This window comes from Colius striatus, chromosome 19, assembly GCF_028858725.1.
Source record: "Colius striatus isolate bColStr4 chromosome 19, bColStr4.1.hap1, whole genome shotgun sequence".
Classification (NCBI taxonomy): Eukaryota; Metazoa; Chordata; class Aves; order Coliiformes; family Coliidae; genus Colius; species Colius striatus.
The window spans coordinates 9,634,362-9,660,556 of NC_084777.1; the positions used below are offsets into that span (position 1 = coordinate 9,634,362).

The 26,195-nt window shown below is 49.7% G+C and overlaps 2 protein-coding genes across 4 annotated transcripts in view; both read left to right on the forward strand.

Annotated features, from left to right (window-relative positions):
* Positions 1-385: 385 nt before the first annotated feature.
* AMBP (alpha-1-microglobulin/bikunin precursor) lies at positions 386-5,300 on the forward strand. The gene is made up of 10 exons (XM_010195833.2): positions 386-493; positions 957-1,099; positions 1,375-1,451; positions 1,906-2,019; positions 2,386-2,487; positions 3,061-3,098; positions 3,595-3,673; positions 3,761-3,928; positions 4,281-4,457; positions 5,215-5,300. Exons 1-10 carry the CDS (start codon positions 386-388, stop codon positions 5,244-5,246), a joined length of 1,038 nt encoding a protein of 345 aa, XP_010194135.2. The 3' UTR covers positions 5,247-5,300.
* Positions 5,301-6,339: 1,039 nt separating this feature from the next.
* RABL6 (RAB, member RAS oncogene family like 6) overlaps positions 6,340-26,195 on the forward strand; it is a 50,519-nt gene continuing 30,663 nt past the window's right edge. The window contains exons 1-7 of one of the 3 annotated variants that reach the window (XM_062011701.1): positions 6,703-6,789; positions 8,944-9,241; positions 11,664-11,798; positions 17,748-17,795; positions 23,493-23,545; positions 25,064-25,155; positions 26,019-26,159. In XM_062011701.1, coding sequence (XP_061867685.1) covers positions 9,157-9,241; positions 11,664-11,798; positions 17,748-17,795; positions 23,493-23,545; positions 25,064-25,155; positions 26,019-26,159 — 554 coding nt within the window. In that variant the 5' untranslated portion in view covers positions 6,703-6,789; positions 8,944-9,156. Of the gene's footprint in view, positions 6,790-8,943; positions 9,242-11,663; positions 11,799-17,747; positions 17,796-23,492; positions 23,546-25,063; positions 25,156-26,018; positions 26,160-26,195 lie in introns of all 3 variants that reach the window. The other 2 variants (XM_062011699.1, XM_062011702.1) reach the window with 2 other exon arrangements.

Here is a 26,195-nt window from a genome sequence, read left to right on the forward strand (position 1 = left end):
GGAAGCACCACTGGGGCTCCTCACAGGACCCCAGGGTAGGAATGTGGATCCTGAGGTAGAATAAAGGAGATGGACAGGTCCTGGAGCTGTGTCTAGGCAGGAACAGGATGAGGAGCTTGGCCTGGAGTGTCAGGAGGGTGCTCACCCTGTCTCCTGCACCCCACACCATCTCTCTGCAAATCCCACAGCCACTGGGGCAGTGATGAGCCCCAGGGCCACATGGCCAGGGCTGTGCCAGGGCCAGCAGTGTCCCCCCCGCAGCCCCCCCCAGGCCGCCTGGCCCCGCTGGCCCCGGTCTGAAGGTCACAGCTCAGCACAGACAGCACAGAGTCCGGGATCCCGCCGGTGTGCTGGGCTCAGCAGTGCTCCGAAACCACCAGCCACGATGTTTTGGGGCCTCCTTTCCCTCCTCCTCTTCGCTGTGGCCAGTGGGACCCCCGTGGGGGAGCAGGATGAGGATATCCAAGTGCAGGAGAACTTTGAGGCTGAGCGGGTAACAATGGCTTGCAGCAGCTTAATTCTGGGGGTGGGAAGGATGAGGGGAAGCTTGATTGCATTTTCCTCCAGAAAGAAGGGTGATAGCACCTATGCCCACATCAGGCTGTATGGGACAGGTGTGGGCAGAGTGGCTCTCCTGGGTGCTGCTCAGGGGATGCCACCTCTTTGGGGTGACCTCAGCCCATCAAACCCTCAGGCAGGGCAGCTGGAGCCCAAGCAGCCGGGGCAGATGAACCCCGGGAGATGTGTGTTGATCTCCCAGGACCTGGCAGCAGCCCCAGCCTGTGGGATTGCTGCAGGGTGTCCCACACGCAGCCCTGTCCCCTGCCAGGCTCTCCTGTGCCATCACCCCTCAGCTGCTCCCTGGGCCATGAGTATTTCAGCTCTGCAGAAAAGCAGATGTCCCACCTCGCTGGAGAGGGCTGGTGGTTGGAGACGTCCCTTTCTCCTCCCCGCAGATGTACGGGAAGTGGTACGACATCGCCATCGGCACCACCTGCAAATGGATGAAGAACTACAAGGAGAAGTTCAGCATGGGCACCCTGGTGCTGGGCCCTGGCCCCAGCACCGACCAGATCAGCACCACCAGCACCAGGCTGCGGTATGGGCAGAGCCGTGGGTGTGTGAGCCAACGCCAGAGCCACCCCTCCCAGGGGTGCCCTGTCCTGGGGACTGGGGCAAAACATGGGGGGTGCTTGTTCTGGCTGCCATCAGAGCCCTGAAGAGGGGCTGGATTAGGCTCAAATCCCCTGAGCCTTGGGCAGGGGGATTACAGGGGCGCCACGCCGTGGCCTCAGTGCTCCAGGTATGATTTTCATGCAATAACCAGGAAGAATGATCACTCTGAGCAGATGATTCTTTTCCTTCTCCCTCCAGACAAGGTGACTGCACACACGTCTCAGGAGAGTACCAGAAAACCAGCACCCCTGGCAAATACACGTACTACAACCCCAGTAAGTTGGGTGGCTGCCCATCTGCCCAGCCCTAAGGGCTGTGGCAACCAGTGCTGGGCAGAGCTGGTGGCAGAGAAAGGGCTCAGGAGAGCCACAGTTTGGGTCATTTCCAGCCAAAGTATGGGGTGAAGCTGGGGGAAGGGGCTGCTCCAGCACTGTCCCTGTGTAGGCACTGGAATATGAGATGTTCCCTCTTGTCTCCAAGGTTCTAAACTGGGGCAGGATCCCACCAGCCAGTCAGTGGTGGTGGTGGTATCTCTGCTGTCTGCAGCCCTAGGTTTCCAGTTCTCTCACTTAAGAAGAGGCTGGTGAGCCTAAAGGGCGTCAGGGCTGTACCAGAGTCTGCTTTGCAAAATTCAGCTGTTTTCTGGGATTAGCTGCCTGATTTCAGCCCCCAGCTCTGGGGCTGCTCACTCCCTGAAGGGCAGCAATGATGTGTCTCTGCCTCCCCCAGTATGGGACGTGTCTATCCGGTCCTACGTGCTCCGCACTGACTACGAGGAATACGCCGTCATTCTGATGAAGAAACAAAGCAGTGTTGGCCCAAGCACCACCCTGAAGCTGTATGGTATGTCTGGCTAGAGCACTTGTGGGCAAGCAGGCTCTGGGGTGGGCTGGTGAAGCTCAGAAACACCACTCAGGGACCCTGACCGTGACTTTGGAAGTGGTGCCTCGGCTTAGAGCCACATCACACAGTGAAGGTCCAAACCAGCTCCTTGTTTGAGAGGAAGGTGGCAATACCTGCTTGGAAGATGCAGTAGATAGTGTCTTTCATGACTGAGAAACATTTAAAACCACTTTGTCCAAGTCTTTGGTCAAGAACAACAGAGGAAAGGTTGGGAAGGGGCGGGAGGCTGGTACTGAGGTCTGGGGGGGGGGCTGCATGCAGACCCCTTCCCCTGCCAGCCCCACTCACAGCCTGTTCCTTCACCAGGGAGGAGCCCAGAGCTGCGGGAGGAGCTCATTGAGGCTTTCCAGCAGCTAGCTCTGGAGATGGGCATCCCTGCAGACTCCATCTTCATCCTGGCCAACAGAGGTAACCCCTCACCCCGTGAGGCACGTGTCTCTGCTGCAGCCCAGCCCCCTGGCACACCAGGGCACTGGGGCTGCTCCTGCATGGCACAGGGTGCTCAGGAGATGGGGAACAGTCAGGATGGAGGGAGGGGGGATGAGGGCTTTGGGAGGATGGGCTGGGAAGGAGATGAGGCCACATATCAGTCAGGCTTCCACCAGCTTCCAGTCAGTGGGGTCCTTGCTGGGCTGTCAGGTCAGTGCACCCACATTGCTGTGCTGGGACCAGGGTGCAGGACAGCCAGGGGCACTCAGGACTGCTCCTCATGGCTGGGTGCTCCAAGGACCTGAGGAGCTCCAGGCTTAGCCTGAGGTTCAGAAGGTGCTAGCGTGATGCAGGTGGCTGTGGGGATTTTGAGGTGATGTTCCTGGAGCAGGAGGTGGAAAGCAGCAAGAGGGGAAGAACATTTGGGTGCAGCTGGGAGGGTGTCCCCTTCCCTGGGGTTCCATGTGTGTGTGGTGTAGGACAGGAGAGATGAGTTTGTTGGGACACCTGCCCTCTCACACTGGTGATCTTCTCTCCCATCATCTGGGCCAGGTGAATGCATTCCCCAGGACACTGCAGCTGCCTCCGAGGTGAGTGGTCCAGCTGGGACCTCCAGAGATTAATCAAGGCTGGGGATATCCCCATTTGGGCATCTCCCAATCTCACAGGGTTGTGTTTATAAAGATTTTCAAGCGGGGGTGGGACTTTCATAGGAGAAACTGCCCAATGGACTTAGCAGGTAACACACTGCCTTCATCAGTGAGAGCAGAGACGTGTCCCTGGCACAGGGCACGACTGGGGCACTTGGGGTGTCTTTACCCACAAGATATGATCCTGGCCCCCACCCAGGATGAGCACAGGGCTGGGAAGATGTGAGGTGTTGAGGGATCACAGCCTGCTGACCCAAGATCACTAGAGATGTGCTGGGAGCACTAAGGAGGGATGAAGCCTGCGTGGGCTCCAGGGGCGATGGGATGGGCAGAAGAGTCCATACTGAGGGCAATGGAGCTCCAGGGACAATGGGAGTGGGCATCAGGTCCCAAAAGCAGGGGCTGACAGCAGCTCTTTGCCCCCTTCCCTGTGCAGAGGGCACGCAGAGCAGTCTTGCCCCCTGAGGAGGGCTCAGCCGCAGGACCCCTGCCCCCGTACATGGGCAATAAGGAAGGTAGGTGGAGGGGCTGTGTGGGTGCCCCCTCCCTGTGCCCTGGGTGCTGTGCCAGCCCGTGCCAGCCCGTGCCATGCTCCCCCACAGACTCGTGCCGCCTGAGCCGGGACCCTGGGCCCTGCAGTGGGATGCTCTCCCGCTTCTTCTACAACTCCTCCTCCATGGCCTGTGAGACCTTCCTCTACGGCGGCTGTCTGGGCAACGGCAACAACTTCTACTCGGAGAAGGAATGCCTGCAGGCGTGCCGGACAGAGGGTGAGTCGGCAGGGACAAGGTGAGCGGGCACAGACAGGGTGAGCGGGCACGGACAGGGTGAGCAGGGCACTGACAGAGGGTGAGCAGGGCACGGACAGAGGGTGAGCAGGGCACTGACAGATGGTGAGCAGGGCACGGACAGGGTGAGCAGGGCACGGACAGAGGGTGAGCAGGGCACAGACAGAGGGTGAGTGGGCATGGACAGAGGGTGAGCAGGGCACGGACAGAGGGTGAGTGGGCACGGACAGGGTGAGCAGGGCACGGACAGAGGGTGAGCGGGCACGGACAGAGGGTGAGGGGGGAGATGTGAGGGCCCTGAGATCCTGTCCTCAGAGCAGCCCCTGTCCCACAGCTGCCTGCAGGCTGCCGCTCGCCCCGGGGCCCTGCCACAAGCCAGTGACACGCTGGGCCTTCGACGCGGCTCAGGGCAAGTGCATCAAGTTCCTCTACGGAGGCTGCAAGGGCAACGGGAACCAGTTCTACTCGGAGAAGGAGTGCAAGGAGTACTGCGGGGCTCCTCCCTTGGCAGGTAACCCCTGCCCAGCCCTGCCCACAGCCAAGGACCTGCACCATGTCCTGCTCTGGGCTGGCTGTGCTGGGGCTGCCTGGGGTGGGGATGGGGCTGGCCTGGGGCTGGATGGGCTCAGAGTGGGTCTGTCTGGTGTCTGGGATAAGTCTCGGGTCTGAATGGATCTATCCTGGGTCTGGAATGAGCCTGTCATGGGTTTGTTGTGGGTCCAGGGTGAGTCTGGGGTAGATCTCGGGTGGTTTTGTGCTGTGTTTGAGATGGATCTGTCCTGGGTCCAGGATTCTGATGGATTGAGGAATATGGTCATTAATCTGCAGCCAGTATCACACAGGGAGACTGTACAGGCTGCAGATGTACCGGGGCCACAACTGAACTTCAGAACACTCTTGATAAAGGGGGAACACCCTGAGCATGCTGGACTGCAGTGGGGAGCAGAGAGGTGCAAGCTCAGGGGTCCTCAACCACAGCCAGCCCTGGATGAGCTGGAGGCTCACCATGGCAGATGGGAAGAGCGGAATGTGTTTTAGGGCAGAGCCCATCTTTTGTTATCCCTGTCACCAACATGAAGTGCATTAATGCCACCATGGTGGGTGGTGGCACATGAGGTGACATCCCAGGACAGCACAGAAGTACTGGGAGAGTCTAGACCCCTTCACTTATCCCTGACAGCAGGGACAGAGTGGGAAGCAGAGCCCAGCATTGTCTGTCTGCAGGGTGAGAAGGGGGTCCATCACCACACGTGTCTCTCCATTTGCAGAGGACGAGGAGTTTCTGCATCTGTCAAACTGAGGCAGATGGGGACAAGCTGCCAGCACCCAGCAGCAGGGCCCTGCGAGGTGGAGGGTGCTGGCAGCTGCCCACAGCACAGGAGATGCCTCCAGCAGTAAATGTCTCTGATGTGACCAACGAGCCCAGTGTTTATCCTTGAGTCGGGGGGGAGGTCTGGGAGGGCCAGGGGATGCTGTGGGTTCCTCACTGGCCTCCCTGGTGAGGTGTCCCACTCTTTTTGGGGATGCTGGGTGCTCCCCACTGAGTCTCTTCCCCCTCCTCAGCCCACACAGTGCTTGGGCATAAATAAATGGGGGAGCTGGGGGTGAGGGGCATCTTGCCAGCTGGAGTTGTGCCCCCCATTTCCCAGGGGCTGCTGAGGGACAGCCAGGAAGGGGTCAGCAAGAGGGAGAAGTGTGTCTGCTCCTTCCTAAGGGTGGTCAATTGCTGCTGCTTCGAAGTCATGGTGGGGCCATGGGTCTGGAGGGGATCTTGGGGAAGGATGACAACCAGCAGGGGCTATATGAAGTTTATTGCAAGAGACTGAGGAGTGTCAAAGGGATAAAGGCAGGGAATTATGGGGTTAGGAGGGTAACGGGGAAATGGGGTTATGACAGGAGGGGATGATGAGGGTTATGGGCTTCACAGAGTACTACAGGCGCCTGGGAGGGGATTAGCAGGGGCTGAGGTGGCGAGTGTCCCCTGGATGCTGGGGTGACCCACGAGAGGGTTACAGGGGCCATGAAGGTCATGGGGCACCTATGGAGGTGCCGGGAGGGAGTTACGGGGCTCACAGCGGGGGCTTGCGGGGGTCAGGCCGGGGCTGTGGGAGCCCCCGGGGCAGTGTGGAGGACTCCGGAGTACAGGGCACAGCGGGTCGGGCTGCGGCCGGCCTCGGGGCGGGGATGAGGGGCTGGAGGCGGCCCCGGCCCGCGCCCCGCCCGCCGCCGGCCGCGCTCCGCGGCCTCATGGCCCCCGGCGGCCGCCGTACGCGGCGCCGCGCGCGCCCGGGCCCCGGCGGCGAGGCGGAAGAGGCAAGATGGCGGCGGCGGCGGGAGTCCCGCGCCGCCTCCGCTCCCCGCGCCCGGCCCCGAGCGGCGCCCGGCGGCCCTGAGCTGCCGCCCCGGCCCCCTCCGCCCCCTTCCCCCCGCGCCGCCTCAGCCCCGGGCCATGCCCGGATAGTGCCCTCTTCCCCGGCACACGGCGGGGCCCCGGCTGAGCCCCCTCCGCGCCGCGGCGTGCCGGGCCCCGCGCACCGTCCTGCCGAGCCCCGCACACGCTCCCCATGGCCGCCCCGGCCCTGCCCCGGCCCTGAGCGACCCGCGCAGCCGAGCCGCGATCCCCTCCATGCCCCCGCCGAGGCCGCGCTGCCCCTGAGCCCCGGAGCTGCGGCCCGTTTCCTGGAGGCAGTGGCGCCGGTGTGGGACCAGAAAGATGTTCTCGGCCCTGAAGAAGCTGGTGGGCTCGGACCAGGCGCCGGTCAGAGACAAGAACATCCCCGCGGGGCTGCAGTCCATGAACCAGGCGCTGCAGAGGAGGTTTGCCAAGGGAGTCCAGTATAACAGTGAGTCGGAGCCCGGCTGCGGGGGGGCTCTTGGGGGGCACCGGGCGGGAGCCAGGCCGCTGGTCCGGCCCCTCTGGCCGCCGTAGCGTGCCCGGGGACGGCGGCGGGACCGTGAGGGACAGGCGCGTTCTGCGCGGCGGTGCTTTTGGCCGTGTTCACCCAAAGCCGAGCTTGCAATTGCAAGCCAGTGACAGTGCAAACGTTAGAGCTCGCGGGAGGAGAGAGGGATGCGAAACTTTTCTTTGCCGGTGCGGGACGTCGGATCCTGTAGTGCGGCCGCGTCCGTGCCCGCGGGTGTGCTGAGCGGCTGGCGCCTGCCGCTGATGGTGGCACAGCACAGAGGCCCTTTTAAATCAATTGTTATCCGTTAAAGCTTTAAGCGAGTGACTCTTTGGAGTGTATGAATGACCTTCCCTGCAGCCCAGGATAGTGGTGTTTTTAATTAAGCTCTAGTGGTTATGTGATAAGGGTCTATTGGGAAGCCCTGCTCTGCCAGGCTTTAATAAAAGGTGAGTGATGTGTATGCCTTTATGTGCCCTTGGTACTTAGTTTTATTCTGTCTTTTCTGCAGCTGATATGTTTGCCCTTTCCTCAGGGAATGTTCTCAGAATTTTTTCCCTTTCAATGCTGAGGTTTAGGGTTGTGCTTTACCCTGACACTCAGGAAAGCTTATTCCTTCCTATCCCAGTGTTTCAGGAGGACACTGCAAGTATGTGAAATACATCCCAAATAACAATGTGAGACAGGGATGGTTGGTTATGTCATCCTCACTGAAAACAGAGACGGTACCAGAGCTCTGTGAGTGTGGGCTTGTCTGCAGGGATCCAGCTGGGCAGGGAAGCTGGGCTGCAGGAGGCTGAGAGATTGGCAGCTGGGAGAGAGACCCATTTGTAAACGTGGCACTGAGTAACTTCTGTAGAGGCACCTGTGCTGGGGGAGCAGAGCTCCTGTTAGCTCTTAGCCTGAGACAGAACATGAAGGGAGAGGTTAGCACTTAGGGGGGTTGGGGCTTTTTTTTTGACTGTGTTTAGAATTACCCCTGTTGCCTGTGCTTTTGAGCTGGTATGTTTTGAAGTGCTCTGCTTCAGCAGGGAGAGCAGTTGGTGCCTTTATCCATAGCATATCTGTTAGATGTGCCAGTAGTGTTAAATTTAGAAAACTGAAGTCTTGGCAAGCACTGATGAATGTCAACAGCAGGGTGGTGATCTTGGTAAGAGATGTGATGGCCAGTGAAGGATGTAGATGAGGCTGAAGCTGTTGTGCCTTGGAGTAGAGCACTGCAGCATTAAACACCTTCCTGGAGGTCTCTGCTGGTTAAAGATTGTCCCTGATCTGGGCAGAGGCTTCGTGCAGCCCACGGACCAGAACACATCTCTGTGCTTCAGCAGTACCTGTTTGGGATCCTGGAGCTCACAGCATCTGGGGAATCACCTGAAGGAATGGAGTGGCCTTGTCAGCCCGTGAGCATTTGTGCTACGGTCAGTACAGAACATTAGCTGCATCCTGCTGGCACAGCAAGCCACAGGGCCAACTGTCTTACGTGTTCCCTGACTGCATTGGCGATGTGGCTGTCTACCTGCTTGCTGTTGGTGCAGCAAGGCCAGAGAGGCCAGCAGCTGAGCTACCAGCTGGAGCTTTGCTGCGTTTTATCTCGTTAACAAAAGCCTTGGGAGAGTTTTTTGGGTTTCTCCTCTGTCTTACCAGGATTTGTGTTCTAGTTACTGCTTTTGTATCTGGAACAAAACTGCAGTGTTCCCTGGCTGCCTTAGGGGAAGCTTTCCCATCTCCATAGTAACTCTTCCCAGGGTCGCTGTGGTATCGTATTTATAGGAGACACAGACAAGCTTATGGATGGGCTTCAAAGTGCCTACGTGGCTGTGGCACTGGGTGGGGGGTAGATTCCAGCAGGGTGAAGTGAGCTGTGAGGGAATGGTTCTGTTGTTGAGGAAGGGCAAAAGCACACATGCTGTGCATTGCCAGTGCTCCTTGCTCAGCAGGTGCCTGACATGCAGCAAAGCAGTGCAGAACAGGTTTGTACCCACTGTTGACACCCACAAGTCTTTAAAACTCCTCCATTCCCCTGGAGCTGCCTGAACCTAAACCAAAGGGTGCTGTAGCAACTGGTTTTACAAAGGTGTTTCCTTGCTTTCACAGACCCTTACTGATCATGAGCTGAAGGCTGCTTCCTTCTGAGGAGCACAGTCAGTGTGCTGAGAATGCCCCAGGTTGCTTGCTGATGAAGTGGGTGGCAAATGGCTGGGACATGGCCCTTGTCACCTGGCTGTTGGTGCCCCAGAGCAGCCTGTGCTGCACCAGCCCTCATGGCTGTCGGGTACACTTTGTAACCAGCCAGCTCCCCAGTTTGGGATGACACTGAAGATTGTGGGGTGTTGCAGCAGCACTGAGGATTACAGTCACTGGATAGCATGGACTTCTAAGTTCAACCAAAAAGGTTTGTTGTGATGGTGTCTCTCCCTACTCAGTTAAGTTTCCAAAGGGAAGAGAGTTGCAGGGTGGGGAGGTTCAGATTTCTGCTGAGATGATGAGAGCAAAGCCTTTGGCAGCAGTCACTTCCTCTACATGGGACGTTCAAAGCAAGAACGCTTTCATATTGCATTCCCAGCATACACTCCATGTTTGCTGTCTTTCTCATCTGCATGGGGCTCTGTGTTTCCCATTCCATGCCCCAAATAACACTGGTGTTCCCTGAGCACTATGGAAGGGACATAGATGAGAATTATGTGGGTCTGTACCATCTCTGTGGTGACTTAGATGTTTATGGGAGATCACAACTCCGAGTATGGGCAACCAATCTTTGTAAACACTTACCTTTTCCTGCCTGGGACAGCCTGGGCTTGGGGCAGCCTGCTGTGTACCATTCAGAGAGCTGTGCTGGCCCAGGGAGGATAGCACTGGCCAGGGAGAGTAAACAGCTTGGCAAACCCACCACTGGGTGCCCTCAGGCAGGAGCCACCAGTGCTGAAATACCAAACTCCAAGAATTCCCCCCAGTTCCTCCCCTTGCTACTTTTCTGCATAAAATGTGCTGTAAAAGACAAGATGTAATGAATACCATGTATCCTTTTGGTAAGCATTATACTCCTTTTGTGGTGGTTTATTTTAGAGTAGCAGTTCCCAGACTCCACTTGTAGTCTTGTTGTGTATTTTCATTCAGCACTTGGCCCAAAGGAAAGGCTTCTCCTCCTGCTGCTTCCCCCTTTCTCTTATTTTCTCCTGATGCAAGTATTTGAGCATCATGTGGCAAACCTGCTTTAACTGCTGCCTGGCCTGTCCCTCCTGGGCAGTGTGCTTGGGGGTGTCTGTGTATCAGATGTGCTGCTCTTGGCATCAGAACCTGCTTCAAGCATTTGAGTTGCAGTGTTGTAGCCACAGTCTCAACACCCTTAAGGAGGACAAGGCAAAGACCCTCCCTCTGGGGGTTATTAGCAGAGGAGTTTGGGGCTCTTTGCTGCGGGGTCTGAGCTCCTTAGTTGCTGCAGTGTCTTGAAGGAATGTAGGCAGGGCTGTGAATTCCTGATTTCTGGTTCTGAGTTAGTCAGAGACCTGCTCTCTGGGCCTCTCATCTTTACTGCTCTGCTTCCATTTCACCAGAGCAGTGAGAGCATTTAGAAAGGCTGGGGTCTTAAAGGAGACAATGGAATCTCATTCTGCCTTTGCTATGGACTTACTGCATTAGTTGAGAAAAATCAAAGGAATCCTGTGGTGATTGTTTTGCCATCTGTAAGTAGGAAACAATCACACACAGGGTGACAGAAGTGCAGGAAATGGTGTGTTGTCTCTGCAGAGATGCTCTGGGACCTGTAAATGAAGTCAGCCTATAAATACCATGCTCATTTTTGTCTTTATTATCCTTTTGCTATTTTAATAAGCAACTTTGTAAAAGAATAAACAGCAGAACCTCTCAGTGCACAACAGCCAAGGCACAGTGCAACTGCAGCACCAAATTCCACCAGACAGAACCCTACAGGCTTTCTATATGTTTTCCCTTAAAGTTTACCTCTTAAACTCCTCTCTGGAATGCCTGCAGTAACTCCTGAGTTGCAACAGAAGGCAGCCTTCAGTCTCAGATTTCCTTGCCCAAGTGATGCATGACCTAATGCCAGTCGCCTCAATTTGCCATTAGATGTCTCTGGGTGTCCCATTGTCTAGGGACTAATAGCTCCTGTTCAAAAACCAAGCTAACAATTCCCTTCAAGTCACCTTAAAGCTTCCCAGTAGCCTTGTGGCGCTTCAGACAAGGGTAGTATTTAAAGAAAGATAAAAGTCCCATAATGTAACAGAGAAATTAGAAAGCAAAGCATCCTGTTCTCACAAAGAATAAAGTAACATTAGAGTTAGTGTTGGGCTCAGTGCCACCCTGGGCTCCTCTGAAGGCAGGGCCTTGCTGCTGAGAGCATCCTGGGGCTTTCAGTGGCTTGGTGCAGCTGAGCCTAGGGAGGGAACATTTTCTCAAGGAGTGAGAAGTGTTTGAGGAGAAATGGGAATGATATAAAAGGTAACTGAAGGAGAAGCCTGGCATAAAAGGCTGGCAAAGGGCCAGAGTATGGCAGCATGGGATTAAGGACTGGGTGAAGGTGAGGGCAGCAGAGGATGGAAAGCCCAGAGACTGGCTGAAGTGCAGATTCTGAAGATTCAGTCTTGCTGTTGGCTCTTTCTGCTGAGCTAATGTGAGTAGCTGAATAAACACTGATTTTAATGACTGAAGCTCATGTTTTTTAACAGCCCATCATGCCTGTGAAATATGGAAGAACTAATTACATCTGAATAATGCTTGCAAAAAGTTAACAGGCTTCTCACAGCATTCTTTGCTTTGTTTTTAATCAGCTTGCTTTGTCTGCTTGCTCTTTTCCCCAGTGAAAATTGTCATCCGAGGGGACAGGAACACTGGGAAAACCACACTCTGGCACCGGCTGCAGGGAAAGAAATTTATTGAGGAATACATTCCAACTCAGGAGATCCAAGTCACCAGCATCCACTGGAATTACAAAAGTAAGAGGATGGAGGGAGGTACAGTCATGGGACCATGCCTTGAGGGGGAAAAAATTCCACTGCAGCCTCATTCGTTTCTTTTTTTCTGTGTTTGCTCAGGAGGTAAAATGGGCTCTCATCACTGTTATTTTATCACTCACAGTTCAATCATGTTTTTAATAACTGTACTCAGAAACTGTATGTTATAAGTGCTAAAAGACACATCTTTGGAAGCTGCAATTCAAGGCAAATGTTGAATAGGTTTGAAATGGGAATCTGCCTCTGAGTCTAACCCTGCTTCTGGTGTTCCCGTGTTGCCTAAAGTGGAGAGCATGGTGCAAACTACTTTTTTGCTGATCAAAATATAAAGAACATTCTATAATTGGTGTGAATTTTTTATTTTGTTCTTTTTCCCCATCTGCTCTGACAGTATAAAGGGGCTTTCAAAGCCCAGGATCTCGCCCGGAGAAGACACTATGTGCATTGAAGTTGCATAAGGCTGTGGTTCCACAGTGCTTTAAGTCCAACTTTTGGGTTCCTGATCAAACATGCCACAGCCTTGTGGGGTGATCTACTGGTTCTGTATGAACTTGTTCTATAAGAGACTAATTTTGCTCTAAAGAAAAGGTCAGCAGTTAGTTTGTCAGTATTGGACATTGTCTCCCTGCAGCACTCTGAGCTTTTGTTGAATCAGGTACTCTCTTACCTCCTCACCACTGGATAAAAACCCCACACAGTTGGGATAAACACCAAATTGAGTGCTTTGTCTAATTAACCAATCCAATTTGTGTTGCTGGGTGATACCATGATGTGCAAATCTCCTGGTAATGCTCAGGGAGCCACAGGATGTGTTCACCAGCAGTCTGCCTTGGGACAAGGCTCCCTCCATCTCTATTGGCTTCATAAGCTTCAGCATGAGGAGAGTGGGCACTGCTCTTATATGGTGATGGAGACTGGTAACCAGAGCTCTGGAGACACCCATGCCCATGCCAAGCCAGGCTCTCTCTTGGCAAAGGTTGGAAAGGTTTCTAAGGCTGAATGGTTGTGATTTACCTTGGATGTGGGTCATCTTTACTCAGTGAACTAGTGGTTTTCTTGCATGCAAGATCCAGTGTTGAGCTAAGCCTGATGTCCCAGGATTTCAGATTCTTTCCTGGGGACTCTCTATGTGACTGATGCAAAGATGTGCCTTTTAGCTTCTACATTTCTTCATCAAGTATCTGTATTTTGGGTACCATCTTCCTGATGTTCTGCCTGTCAACTGGCCTGAGGCACTGACAGATCTGCAGTGTTTATGCAGTGGTGTTCCCCTTCTGTGCTGAAACCTGTCAGGTTGGATTTTAGCTGTGATGTCCTGCCCTCCAGTCCTCATTTTTCAACACATAGGTTATTGCTGTGTGACCATTCACCTTGCAAGTTGTTTGGATGATGGAAATTATCTCCAAAATCAAACTTGAATGCTTCAACCTAAACACACTTAGATAAGAGTAAGAAATTAAATTCCTCTTTCTTAGATATCCAAGTCTAAAGAGTTTGCTGAACATAAATTATGGCTTTCTGCAATATCATAGGTGAAGACTTCACCTTCAGACTTTGGTTTCCCCTCCAGTCAATGTAGGCAATAAACACAACCTAGGAGGCTGACATTTGGTTTCTATGAGGCTTACTCATGCCTAGTTGATATTGTATACACAAACAGGAATACTAAATACATATTTACAGGTTTTTTATACATGCACAAAGGTGTTTGGAGAAAGATCCAATCATCTCAGGTGTTTCCACAGGTTATAGGGACTGTGTGTTCTGTTGCTGAGCTGAGGCTTAGGCGCTGGCTTCTTCAACACAGATGGCATCCTGGGGTAGAAACCAGCTACATAGGAGGTTGGTTTTGCTGTGTGTTGGTAACCACTGGTGTATTTGATATTTGTAGTGCTCAGTTTCTAACATTTGTGAGGTGTTTCTGTAGAGCTGACAGCAGTGTGTACATGCAGTGATGGACTTTTCTCAAGGTGGCACGCTGCTGAATGTCTGCGAGGCTGCACAGGAAATTGTGCCTTTCATTTGTGTTCCTTTTTACACTGTAAAACACTGTTATTTTCATAGTGATAATTTTCAGGAGTGTAGGAAATTCTCTGTTGACCTTCTTAATCCTGGTTTTAAAAAATAACTCCCTTTTTCAAGCACATTGTGAGGATTGTTTCCTGCTTCCCGCCCAAGATGGGCGTTACGGGCGCTCTGAGAAATTGTCTCAGATCTGATTACCTCCCCGTTGGCTGAGTTCATCTGTAGAGGATGAATAAAGTTTGTTTTTCCTGTGATCATGCTCTTGAGCTACCTTGAATAAACATTATGAGGCAGTTGGCAGCAAATATTTACGGATGTTAATTAAATCTCTGTCAAATATGGACGGATTCTTACCTTGCCTGGTATGAGCAGATTCACGGGTTAGATGTGGAACATGCCACCTTGTCATGTCTTCAGGAATTTCATACTGGAGGAATTAATACAAGTAGATGAATATGAGTTATTTCTTCCTACTCAGAATGAGCAAAATGACTTTTCTGTGCCAGTTGTGATGCATATTTGTAATTGTTGTGACCAGGTAATGAGGTAACATTCCTAACCTTAATGAATGCTTGCTTAAATTATACTAGTCACCAGTTTTACTCTGTTTCTCAGTCTCAGAAAGGGAATTTGAAATAAAAAAAGGCAAATACTTCTATTTGAATACTTTGAATGCTGTATAGATGGGTGTGAGGAATGGCAGAGCTGCTCTGTGCTGGAGGGCTTGTGATCACAGGCATACAAAATGAGTCATGTAATGGCATGAGAGTAAATGTGTCTGAGGGCCTGTGAATTCCTAGTGATGGACGAACCCATAAAGCAGATATTCTTATTTTTAAATGAACTTCCTTGCAATCAAAGTCTTCTCACACCTCTCTGCCATTTGCTGGGAAGGCAGTGTCTCAGTGTGGCACTGGCCACAGAGCCAAATAGCTGAGTACAGATCTTTTGAGTGGTTTGATCGTGGTTCATGCTAATCCAAATTACAGAGTTAAAAGGATGAATTGGCACTCTTTTTGCTGCAACATGCTTTCCAAAGCCATTAAGGTGAAATGCTGCTGTGTATGAGTCATACCAAAGCCAACACAGCAGCACTGAAGTAATAATCCTCTTGTGTGTTCAGGATAACAGGGAATGAAACTGGTGATGAAAAGGAAGAACTTAGTGGCAACAAGCTAGCAGGAGCACTGGTGCTAAGGAGAATAAAAACACATGTGGAAAGATGGTTTTCTTGGTTCTTATGCAGGCAATTCCTCTGTGAAATTCTGTGCCTCCCCTCAGTTAAAGGGATGTAGGACAGATCTTCGTGCATCAAACAGTTCAGCTCCTCAGCTGCCTGTGAGTGCTGCTGCTCAGCAGGATTGTCAGTGCTGCAGAAATTAGCAGAACAAATCTTAACAGAAGATGTGTTTGGTGTCAGAATAAGAAGGTGGAGATCTCTGGAGCTCGAGAGCAAAATCCCAGCAACAGGTACTGGGTCACCTTCTAGGAGAGCACTGCTCCAAGTGCTTGCTTTTCTGAAATGGGGTTCCAGCTTGTCTGTGGAAGCCACTTGCTAATATTTAATGTGCTTCTTCACATGGTGCCACTGGAAAGAACACAGGGACTCCTGTGTCCCTGCAAAGTTTGCCAGCTGAGAAAAGAAAACATCTCCTGCCCTTGTGCTGAAAGTCTTGAGTGTAGAAAGGCTACAAGTTTGACTTTGCTGGTCTGTCCATCCCCTTGTCCTCAGGGACAGCAGCCAGTCCCAGCTGCAGGGCTTGAATTTGGGGGCAGACCTCCACTAGCTGATCTGTGTCCCAACACTTGCAGGGTGAACAACCAGTCAGTGGGAGAGCACTACTGTGCCAGTGCCTGAGGTACAGCTGGGTGCCAGGCCTGGCATAATGGGGAGCAGTAGGACTTCAGCCCTCCCTGGCTTGATTATTCAGGTTCAGAATTCATTTGGGGGGTGTAGTGGTTACAGCAGAGGTTTCAGTACTGCAGGCTGCTGTACACCTGTCACGTTTTCAATCCCATCTGAGCCTGTGGTACACTGGCTGGGCTGAGCCTGGGCAGGTCTGTTCATCCTGTGCCCCACTGCTCTGCTGCCAGGGTGAAAGATTAGTTGCTATGAAGAAGAACAGAGGCTGATTTTGCTTCATGCATAAATGTTAAAAAGACTCTTTCTCCAGAAGCAGAGGATCAGAGTTTTCCTTTATGCATAATCTGTCTTTACATTATTTTAAAACATTTAAGTTGAGCCAACAGTGAATTCGTTGGAGGAAATATTTCCTGGCTTGACAATGATGCTTAGCTAAATCCTCATGCCATCCTAGGAGATTATTTTCTACTCCAAGACATTATCCTCCTATTCCACTGCTTTGTGAACAGAGCTGCTGCAAGTACAAGCTATTCTCTTTGTAGGCTATCGCATTTCCAAAAAGCAACTGTTCCTTGTTGGAGCCTTGTAAAGATCACACTGCTCACTACTCTGCCTTTGTGAGACTGCGGAATGAACTCTTAGAGAGTAGGATAAGGGGACCTGGGGGTGCTGGCGGGCAGCAGGATGAGCAGGAGCCAGCAACATGCCCTCATGGGCAAGAAGCCAATGGCATCCTGGGGTGGGTTAGAAGGGCTGTGGGCAGTAGGTCAGAGAGGTTCTGCTCCCCCTCTGCTCTGCCCTTGTGAGACCACATCTGGAATATTGTGTCCAGTTCTGGCCCCTCAATTCCAGAAGGACAGGGAGCTGCTGGAGAGAGTTCAGCACAGGGCTACAAAGAAGATGAAGGGAGTGGAGCATCTCCCTTGTGATCAAAGGCTGAGGGAGCTGGGGCTCTGCAGCTTTGAGAAGAGGAGCCTGAGGGGTGAGCTCATTCATGGTTACAGATACATAAAGGGTGGGTGTGAGGAGGCTGGAGCCAAGCTGTGCTCAGTGATGGCCAGTGATAGGATAAGGGGCAATGAGGACAAGCTGGAACAGAAGAAGTGCCAAAGCAGCACAGGGAAGAATTTGTTCCCTGTTGAGGTGAGGGAGCACTGGCAGGGGCTGCCCAGGTGGGCTGTGGAGTCTCCTTCTCTGGAGACATTCCAACCCAGCTGGATGAGTTCCTGTGTGCCCTGCTCTAGGTGGTGCTGCTCTGGCAGGGGATCTGCACTGGATGAGCTTTCCAGGTCCCTTCCAGTCCTTGAGATTCTGTGATTCTGGCTACCCAAAGCTGCCCATCCTTTGTGCCACCTGAAAGTTTAGCTGCTAGTGGTCAGTACCAGCAGTGATGTCTCTGTAGTTATGGGTTCTGCTTCAGTTTTGAGCAACTCAAATACATGTTGCAGCTTATTATTTGCTGTTGCTGCAGCTTGTTAAGAGGCAATGGCACTGGGGATACCTTATTTTTCACAAAATACAACTGGAAGTTGCGTCTCAAATTGAATCAATTTCTGCAGCCACAGGACTGGGTAAACTGTTTGTCATGTGAAAATGCTGTTAGTAAAGTTGATCTTCCTTAAATGTGTGAATTCCTTTTTCCTCAGCTGTATGCCTTGCTTACAGACCAGACTTGTTCTGTAAATTAAATCTTTTGGGTAAGAATATGGAAATCTCTGTGAAATCTCCTTAGGTCAAGTTCTCTGTATGTTTTGTGTATGTCTACACTAAATATTGATACCAAATCTGACTGACACAAGACATGAAGGAGATCTAGCTACCACTGATGCAACTGGGAGGCTTTAAGTTCTTCAGACAGCACCATTTTGGTGAAGAACTTGGACCTTAAACATCAGGCTGCCACCTTCTCATTGTATTTGTGTTTTAACTCAAGAACTACTGTTCTTTTGACATTGGTGTGTTGGACCCTCTGTGGTAGGTGTTGTGTTGGTTGTTTTAGCAAAACCCTCTTCTAACACTTTGTGTTTTCATTGTGCTTTTAGCCACTGATGATATTGTTAAAGTTGAAGTCTGGGATGTAGTTGACAAAGGTAAGATTTCTCTTCCTTTCTTATCTTCCTTTGGTGATTCTTTGTTCTTTCTCAATTTTAATTACAAACTTACATGGATTTCAGAATTACCTCCTTCTACTAGAGAAAAAACTCTGTGCTGTTGAGTGGATGTTATTTCCTGAAAGAATCTGGCAAGGAGAGAGGAGTCTCCTATGCCAGAGCCCATTATTTGCAATGTAAACGTGAGATCAACCCCAGTACTCAGAAGCAGTCGTTTCATGTGCTCTGTGACAGATGAAATCGCTTGCTGCTTGGTGCATTCAGGTTCTCTGAACTTTATAATAACCTTCATCTTCTCTCCTTTTTAGTTTTATGTCTGTTTAGACAGCTACTGAGTTCTTTGTTCTGTTTATAAAAGTTCTTGCCGAGCTGTTTTTGTAAAGAAATGCTATTGTTCCATTGATAAAATGTTATCTGCAGTGAATAATGTTTGCAGGAGGGAAGGATGAAAGAGAAGCCAATTACTGAGATTCACATAGGACAAAAAATGCACTAAATGTAATCCAAAAGCTTTTCAAAATGCTTAGCCAAGGAAAGGATTAGGATGCAGAAATACATTTTTCAATAGTATTCCATTTTTGTCAGAGTATAAAGTATAAATCCCCCAAACCATATGTAAAGACATATACAGTGATGCTCGAAGGGGATGGGCTTCAAATGTCAGTCATCACAGCCCACTCTGTAGCCCCAAATGCAGATGTTGTTTGGCTTTGAAGAGGCGTTTTGTACCAGCCACACTCCTGGTTTAAAGTACAGGTATGGCCAGGAAAGCAGCTTTCCAAGTGAGGGTCTCTGTGGGCTGTGCTCCTTGTTGGTGTGTTTCTGTAGGTCAAATCTGTTGACCACAGTCATTGGAACTGAAACTTTCCTGGTTTGGCTGCTACTGTCATGCAGCCTTAGCTGGAGTCTGTGCATAGTGGAGCTTTTAGGTTATACTCGGGCCAGTAACTTTAAATGAAAACTGTGGGCGCTTCATCTTTTGTTCTTTTTAAACCCCAGTTTCACAGTGTAGATAAAACCTTCCTCAGGCCAGAGTTAACTGCTGAATTCAGTCTGATTACAGTTTGGCTTTCAGATCCTGGGATAACAAGTACAGGGCTGGAATGTGAGCAAAACATCTGTTTTCTCTTTGGTATGAATAGACAGACAGTTAATTAGGGATCATGTGGTTCCAGCATTGCTTTCTGTGAATAGCTGCTCTGAGCAGAGTCATCTTCTCAACTAGAGACTTGTCATGTTTCTGGCAAAAGATGGGATTTGATATGTGCAGATGTTGATAATGGTTCTTCCGATACTGCTTGAGTTTCTGACAGTGGAGCATGTGTTAGATGTCTCAAGGGACTCTCCACTCTATGTTCTTTGGAAATAAAACTCCTTGTGTTAAGATCCCTCCTTATGGACCACAGATATGTATTTTCCTGCAATCAAATGCACTTAATGCAATGTAAAAATTCAGATCTTAATGTCACAAAATCAAATCCTTTCCTGTTGCTGTAGCATTGCAGATTCCTGGCAAGTATGACTTCAGGAGAGTGTGCCAATTAACTATTAATGTGCCTAACTTTCACTTAATGTTATCTCATGACATTTTTGTTCTTCCTTCTATATGCTTAGGACAAAAAATCCTCGTGCGTGATGCTTTTGGTGAGAGTGACACTAATCTAGAGTGTAGACTTTTAGTAGTCAAGCATCCAGTGGTGCTGCAGTGTAGTGCTGACAAGAGCTGATCCTTTTTTTCCTTGCCTACCAGATCCTGGCCAATGTGCAATAATTAGAGTTGAGCCAAATGCTGCATTTCTCAGGCTGGATGTGAAACTGCCAATTCCACACGTGGGGGGCGGTTTCCAGGCCAAATTTTTTTGCCAGTGTTTCCCATTTTTGGAAGAATTGTCCCTTGGTGGTGAAAATTGACACCTCTATTTAAGGTGTTTGAAAATGTATTGAAAGCCTGATGTGGAGATGCAGCTAGACTATCTAAAAGATGTAACTGCAGTTTTCACCTGCAGTCCTGTAAAGCAGCTTTGGCCTCTTCTCTGCTACGTGGTGCTGCCATTCTCCCTGTCTTGGTGTGAACGTGCACAGGATGATTTGGGAAACTTGAGAAACTGTACTCTGAAAAGCTTCATGTATATTTTTACACTGAAGTTACACAGGGCTTTACAAAGCAGTGTTTCTCCTGGTGCTTGCCAGCAGTGAGCCTCTCTGTCCTTGCTAGGTTATCTCTGTGCTTTGGTTTCTCCCTCTAGACTCTTAGCTGGTGCCTTGGGGCTATTGCTTTAGTATATGGATGTTAATTTGGGAGCTTAAAACCTGTGAGGTCTGTTAGCCCACTGAAGCAGGGGGAAGTAGCACCCACTGTACTGCTCCTCTGACCTTTTTCTTGACTCTAGGGTTTCATTTTTTTTAATACACAGACTCCCTGGAGGTCTGTGTTCTCCCTGGGCCTGTTCAGAAAACGGGGCTTGTTTGTGTCATGGTGCCATGTGTTAAAATCTTAACAAGTAGAGCTTGCCCCCAGCTATGGCTTGTATTGATTTCTGTGTGATAGTGTAGGAAATACCATCTCCTTTGCTGCCCTTGGAACTAATAGAACATAGGAAAGATATCTCTCAGCAAAAGTCACAGTCCTGACTCATCGTTCTGGCTTTGCAGCAAGTTGTGTAACTACTGCAGGTCATAAAGCTGTAACAGATCCTGAATGCAAAGCAGCTGCATGAATGCAGGTGGTTCAAGAACAGTTCTAATCTCCTGCCTTGTAACTTCTGCTAGTTTGGTTCCTTTTACCATACACTAATTAAAGGGATTGAATCATTTTCTTCCTGTTGCCCTCAAAATCACAAAAAGTCCCTTGTATTGGAGATCCCTTTTCTTCCCTGCCCCTTTGCTCCTCTCCCTCCCAGAGGTGTGCTGCAAGAAAGGAGGAAAGATCAGAATTAATCTGCTATTTCCAGATGTCATAAGTTAGGTAACACTGGAGATGCAAATATTCTGGATGTGCTTATTTGAGTGGTGTACAGCAGCATCTCCCTCACATTGTGCACAGCATTTGTTGGCAAACACTACTGAACCCTTGCTATCCTGCACCAAAACCAGTGGTACTTCAAGGCAAAGAGGTTCTGAGGTGCTGCCATGAACCCAGTCTTCTGGAGTTCAGCAGGAGCTGGTCTGTAGACTTTGTGACACTGCTGCAAGGTTATTTGGTTTCAGTGTTGCTTTTATGCCTGGAAACAAGGAGCAGTCATCATTGTAGGTAGAGAGGCTGAGTGATCACAAGGAGACCCTTACTTCCTAATTGAGGCTCCTGAGTTATACACATCAGTGCAACCTTAAAGGCAAGATCTCACTCATATGGCAACACAGTCTTCATTGTGCACTTTACAGACTGAACTACATCTTTTTGCTACATATATCTTGTTTTTATCTGGCTCATCCTGCAGTTTTGGTTCCAAAAATAGACACTGTGCATGAATATGTGCACACATGCGCTTTTCAGCTCTCTTCCTCCTTTATAGATGACCTCCTTTACAGCAGGGATGAGCATCATGTAAAGATGTTACTTATTCCTCTTGATACAGGCATCAAGCCATAAGCAGAGAGAAGCATGCAAGTCTTAACAGGCTCAAAGCATTGGTTGTAAATGTGTCCAGGTTAGAAGAACACCCTGATTGCTCAGGACATGAAGAGCTATGAAGAGTGTTTGTGGTTGCTTGGGCTTCTGTTTTAATACCTAGAATTTCAGGTCATTTAGCAGTAACTGCAGAAATGGTGATGTTTGATATTCAGAGAAATGCCACTGACTTGAAATTACTTTACTGAAGTGGGAAAAGGCCTGCACATCCCAGACATCCCACACCTTCAGCTGTGTGGGGGAAAGTCAGAGCCCATGCTTGGATTTATTGCATAAATGGGGAAGGATCAAGATTAATATTTCTGCTACCTGCAGGTATCAACAGTAAGATGAGATGAGAAGGGGCAGATGTTTTGTAGTGATACACAGAAGCACCCACCAGATACCCTGTCAGGCTGTTGGGACTGCAATCTCCCTCTGTATCCTGCAGCATTAAAACATTCTTGGATAACTCTGCATTCCATAACTGTCTGTCCTTGACCTGTGTGCAAAAAGAATGAAAACCTTTCTTTCACACACAGCATCTGGCAGAACCACCCTGAGTTTTACAAGCAGCCACTTGGTGTTGGTCAGTGGAGTTGAATAGTTGGCAGAAGTTCTTTTGATCCCCACTGTTGCAGAGTCTTTTACAGAGCCAAGGAGAGGGGGCTTTGTGGGTGCATCTGAGCTGCCAGCACATGCTATTGTCAGTGACATGGGGAATTCCTAGAGATTATGAGGAGGAATTGCAAGTCTTTGCCATTGTAATTTAGTTCACTAGTCATTATTTAGACAAGAGAAATAAGGAACCAAGTTAATTTGAAGAACAATTCTTAATTGCTGTCTGTGGCATCTGGAAGATATTTGATGTCTGTAAATCATCATTCCAGACCTTGCAGGATTGAAGCTCTGTGCTGGAACTCTGGAAACTGCTGTGCATAGAACTTAAACTATACCTCAGGGGTGAGAGTGGATTTATCACAGTATATCCTCACTAAACATCTCTGGCAGTACATGAAAGGAGATGTCCTCACTCTCACACAGCCAGACTCCAGGCAGTCTTGGGGCTGAGTGTCCACACCAGCAAATCACATTATCCAATTGCCACTGTGCTCGTTGTCAGGACAGATACATGGTGTCATCCTCTCTGTCTGCTGGGATTGCAGGCTTTGACATTTGGAAACATGGATACAGCCTAAGTGGTGGCACAATTTTCAGGGAGCCTGAGGTTTAAGAATGCTGCTTCCTTTTCTGGGGGTGCTGAGTCAAATGCCAATAGTGCTTTAAAATGTCACCTTGTGAGCTCATCCAGTGCTTATTGAAGCTGTAAGAACATGGAGAAGTCTCAGGGAGTCTGCCCTTTAAGTAGTTTATTTTAGGATGTGCCTTAAAGGGAGCAGATGAGTTGAGGGGGAACCTGTAGATTGCTCCAAGTGAGACTGTGGTGATAGGGCTGCAGGGCAAGTCTCTGCAGTGGTTCAAGAGTCTTCTCCAAGTGTTCAGCCTGTTGTCACTTGCACTTTCCTGTGAGCTTAATCTGAATTTCACTTCTTCTCTAGCTTATTTCTGTGTGTGTGTCTCAAGCCTGTGGCTTTGGCTAGTGCCTCTGATTTCCTTTCTATACCTTCAGTGGTGATGACCAAGCCTGACCCTCTGGCTTTTCATGCCCATGTAGGCTGTCTGTCCTCTACTTCTCCACAGAGTCCTTGTTTCTTCCACACTAATGCAACAAAAAGTGCAACAAAGCAACTTCCCTTTTGTGGTCAGGAAGTGCACCAAGCTGTATTATTTAATCATTGTAACTTTATGCTCATGGTTTAAGCAAGCTCAGACTTTTCTCCTATTCATCTTTGAGCTAGACTAGCTGGTATTCTTGAGCAGAGTAACTGGTTATTCTTAAGCAAGGCATGCCTGTCCCACCCCCCCCTCATTCCCTACGCTGATAGAAGTTGGATCTGCTTTAAGGTCATGCTCAGAATGCTGTGGTCCTACCCAGACCCATCCTGCAGTTCTCTATTCTAATGCATTTGATGTTCTTTTTTGTTGTTGTTTTTACAATTCTTTTTAAGGAAAATGCAAAAAACGAGGAGATGGTTTGAAACTGGAAAATGACCCTCAGGAGGTGAGTCACCTTGTCTACCTCTTAGCAGAAGGCTTCTAGTCCACCCTTGGGCCATGGAGAGTAAGTTCTCTGTTTCTGCTTCAAGGCCAGCCTGGCAGGGAGATGAGGGCCAGTGTGATCCTTGATGCTCTTTACCCTTTTACCTGTGCATTTTATCCCTGTTGCTGCCCTCACCACAACTTTCCTGCTGTTTTCCATTCTGTCTTTTGGGAATGACTGTGCCCTAGATGCTGACTCAGTAGCTTTGTACCTGTCTGCACACAGGTAGTGGCAGGGAGGCCTTTTGTAATGGCCTTCTTGTGAGACCTGAAGAAGTCACTGGTATCATGCTGTCTGGCTGTTCCTTAAAACTGAACTAACCTTTTTAACATCCTTTCAAATACAGAGGAGGAAAGGGCAGTACAAGTGCTGCCTAGCATGTAAAAGAATGGCTTTCTCAAGGCAATTGCACAGGTGTCTCCTGTGGATCTTCTGTAGAACAAAGTGCTGTGTGGGAGACCAGACTACCATGTTCCCCAAACCACATTGGAGCTGCCAGTAGACTTCTGGGGCATCTCTTTCCAAAGATATATGATTTTAGCCCCAGGAAAAAAAAAATCAGTTTGAAGGCCCTTGATCCCATGATCTCTGCTGCAGCTCTGAAAGAGTTTAATTGGTGCTGTTGATCTGTCAGTGCCCTTTGGGGCTTGGTGCTCAGTAACCACTTTGTTGAAATCAGTGGGATAGGCAGCACCACTGCTGTGCACAGAGCTGATCACACGGTTCTGGGCATGGATCAAGGCACTGAAGAGTTCCCTCTTTCACCAGGGTGCCAGTCCTGCTCAATCTGGGCAATCAGATAAGAAGAATTTTCTTTTAAAGTGTTCTCCTATAGGAAAAAGCCTCAATGAGAACAGATTTCACAGCTGCCTCTGCCTTCACAAACGTGGGAGCATTTTCCAGTCCTGGGAAATGAGTGAGAGTTGTTCCATAGGCACCAAATTGCAGCAGGAGCCTTGGAAGTTGAGCTGAGACCAGGACTCCACTTTGCAGCAAATTGCAGAGTCCAAATGGTGAAAAGCAGATCTGGCACTAATAAAAGACTCTCAGCCCTGAACAGGGGAAGCTCGATAGAAGCTGCATCCTGGCTTTATACACCAGGAGCTCCAGAAGTACAATTAGTATTTGGAATGGCAAAGAGGTGGAATGGGAGCTGTGTCCTCCCATCCTGTAGCATATGTGGAGTTGTCACTGTAGGATTTGAGAGCCCAGGGGAAGAGGTGGGGGTGGGTTTTAGCATTTGCTGTCAGATGTGTTTTTTTCAGAAACAGGGGCTTCACATCCTGCTCCTGTGGGCAGTGGAAGTTATGAACCTTCAGGTAGCTTGCCTAAATAATGATGCTGTGAAATACACAGATACTTCTTATAGTGGCTGTCACTTCCTAACATTTGCCTATTCATCACTGTATCAATCGTGTTCTGTTCAAGCCTGACGTTGAATCAAGTTATTTACTGCTTCCTTTGCCTTTGTTTCCTCAGGCAGAGTCAGAAATGGCTCTGGATGCAGAGTTCCTGGACGTCTATAAAAACTGCAATGGTGTAGTGATGATGTTTGACATCACCAAACAGTGGTAAGACATCTTCAGCAGCATGCACCTCGTGATTCTTGTTTAGAGAGAACAAATGGCCTCTAGACCTCTTGATTCCCAGATGGACTTTGGAGCTGATAACCAGCCTAATAAGTTGAAGCAAGCTTGTATCCCTTAAAATAATAGCTTTATCTTCTGACATGTCTTTTAATATACTCTCCTGGGCTTGTTTCAAACAAGCAGTCTCCCTGTGGGCTGCTGTACTGCAGTTTTTGATATGCTGCTGTCTGAGCCTCGATAATTAGTGCTATCACAGCTGCAAAGTATGCCAGGCATCTTACAAACCCCTGCTCTCAGAACACAAGGGAAAGGGGAACGCTAGTGAGAAGTTCCCAGGAAGACTGGTGTTAATAAGGATTATTTAGAGGCCCTAGGCTGCATTCATGCTCAGGAATAATGAACTGTTCGTTTTGCACATCTGCTGAGGAGAGTGAGAGACATATGGAAACCAGAGTGGAAAGAGGAGGTGCTAAGAGTTCCTGCTTTATATTTAAGCTTCTGTTTGACAGGTTTGGTGTGGTGAGCCTGTTGACAGCTGAAGGGAGGGAATCATTTTCTTCTGCTCACCCCAGACACAGTTCTGTAGGACTGAGGGAAATACTGCTGTAAGAGATGTGAGGTTGCTGGTGGAAGTGGATTATTGAACTTGTCAAGTTGTTTGTGAGTAGAGAATGATACAAACCTATGACCAGTGAAGGCACGAGAAGGGCAGGGAAGCCACCATCTCGGAAGGATTTTGGAAAGCAAACATTTCCCTGTTGTTTTCCTGTGATTTGTGCGTGAAACTTCTCACAGAAGGATGTTTCCCACTCATCTGCCTGTTACCTCTCTCTCCCATGGTGAAGGACATTTAACTATATTCTGAGGGAGCTTCCTAAGGTGCCGACCCATGTTCCAGTGTGTGTGCTTGGCAATTACCGAGACATGGGGGAGCACCGGGTGATCCTGCCCGGCGACGTGCGGGACCTCATCGACAACCTGAACAGGTGAGGTGGCCCAGGGGTCTCCAGGGGGTCTCCAGG

Bases quoted from the DNA above. Each gene is read 5' to 3' on its own strand.
- AMBP (XM_010195833.2), top strand. From the start codon at position 386: ATGTTTTGGGGCCTCCTTTCCCTCCTCCTCTTCGCTGTGGCCAGTGGG. The intron at 1,452-1,905 runs GTAAGTTGGGTG...TGCCTCCCCCAG, and splicing joins ATACACGTACTACAACCCCA to TATGGGACGTGTCTATCCGG. The intron at 3,929-4,280 runs GTGAGTCGGCAG...CCTGTCCCACAG, and splicing joins GCAGGCGTGCCGGACAGAGG to CTGCCTGCAGGCTGCCGCTC.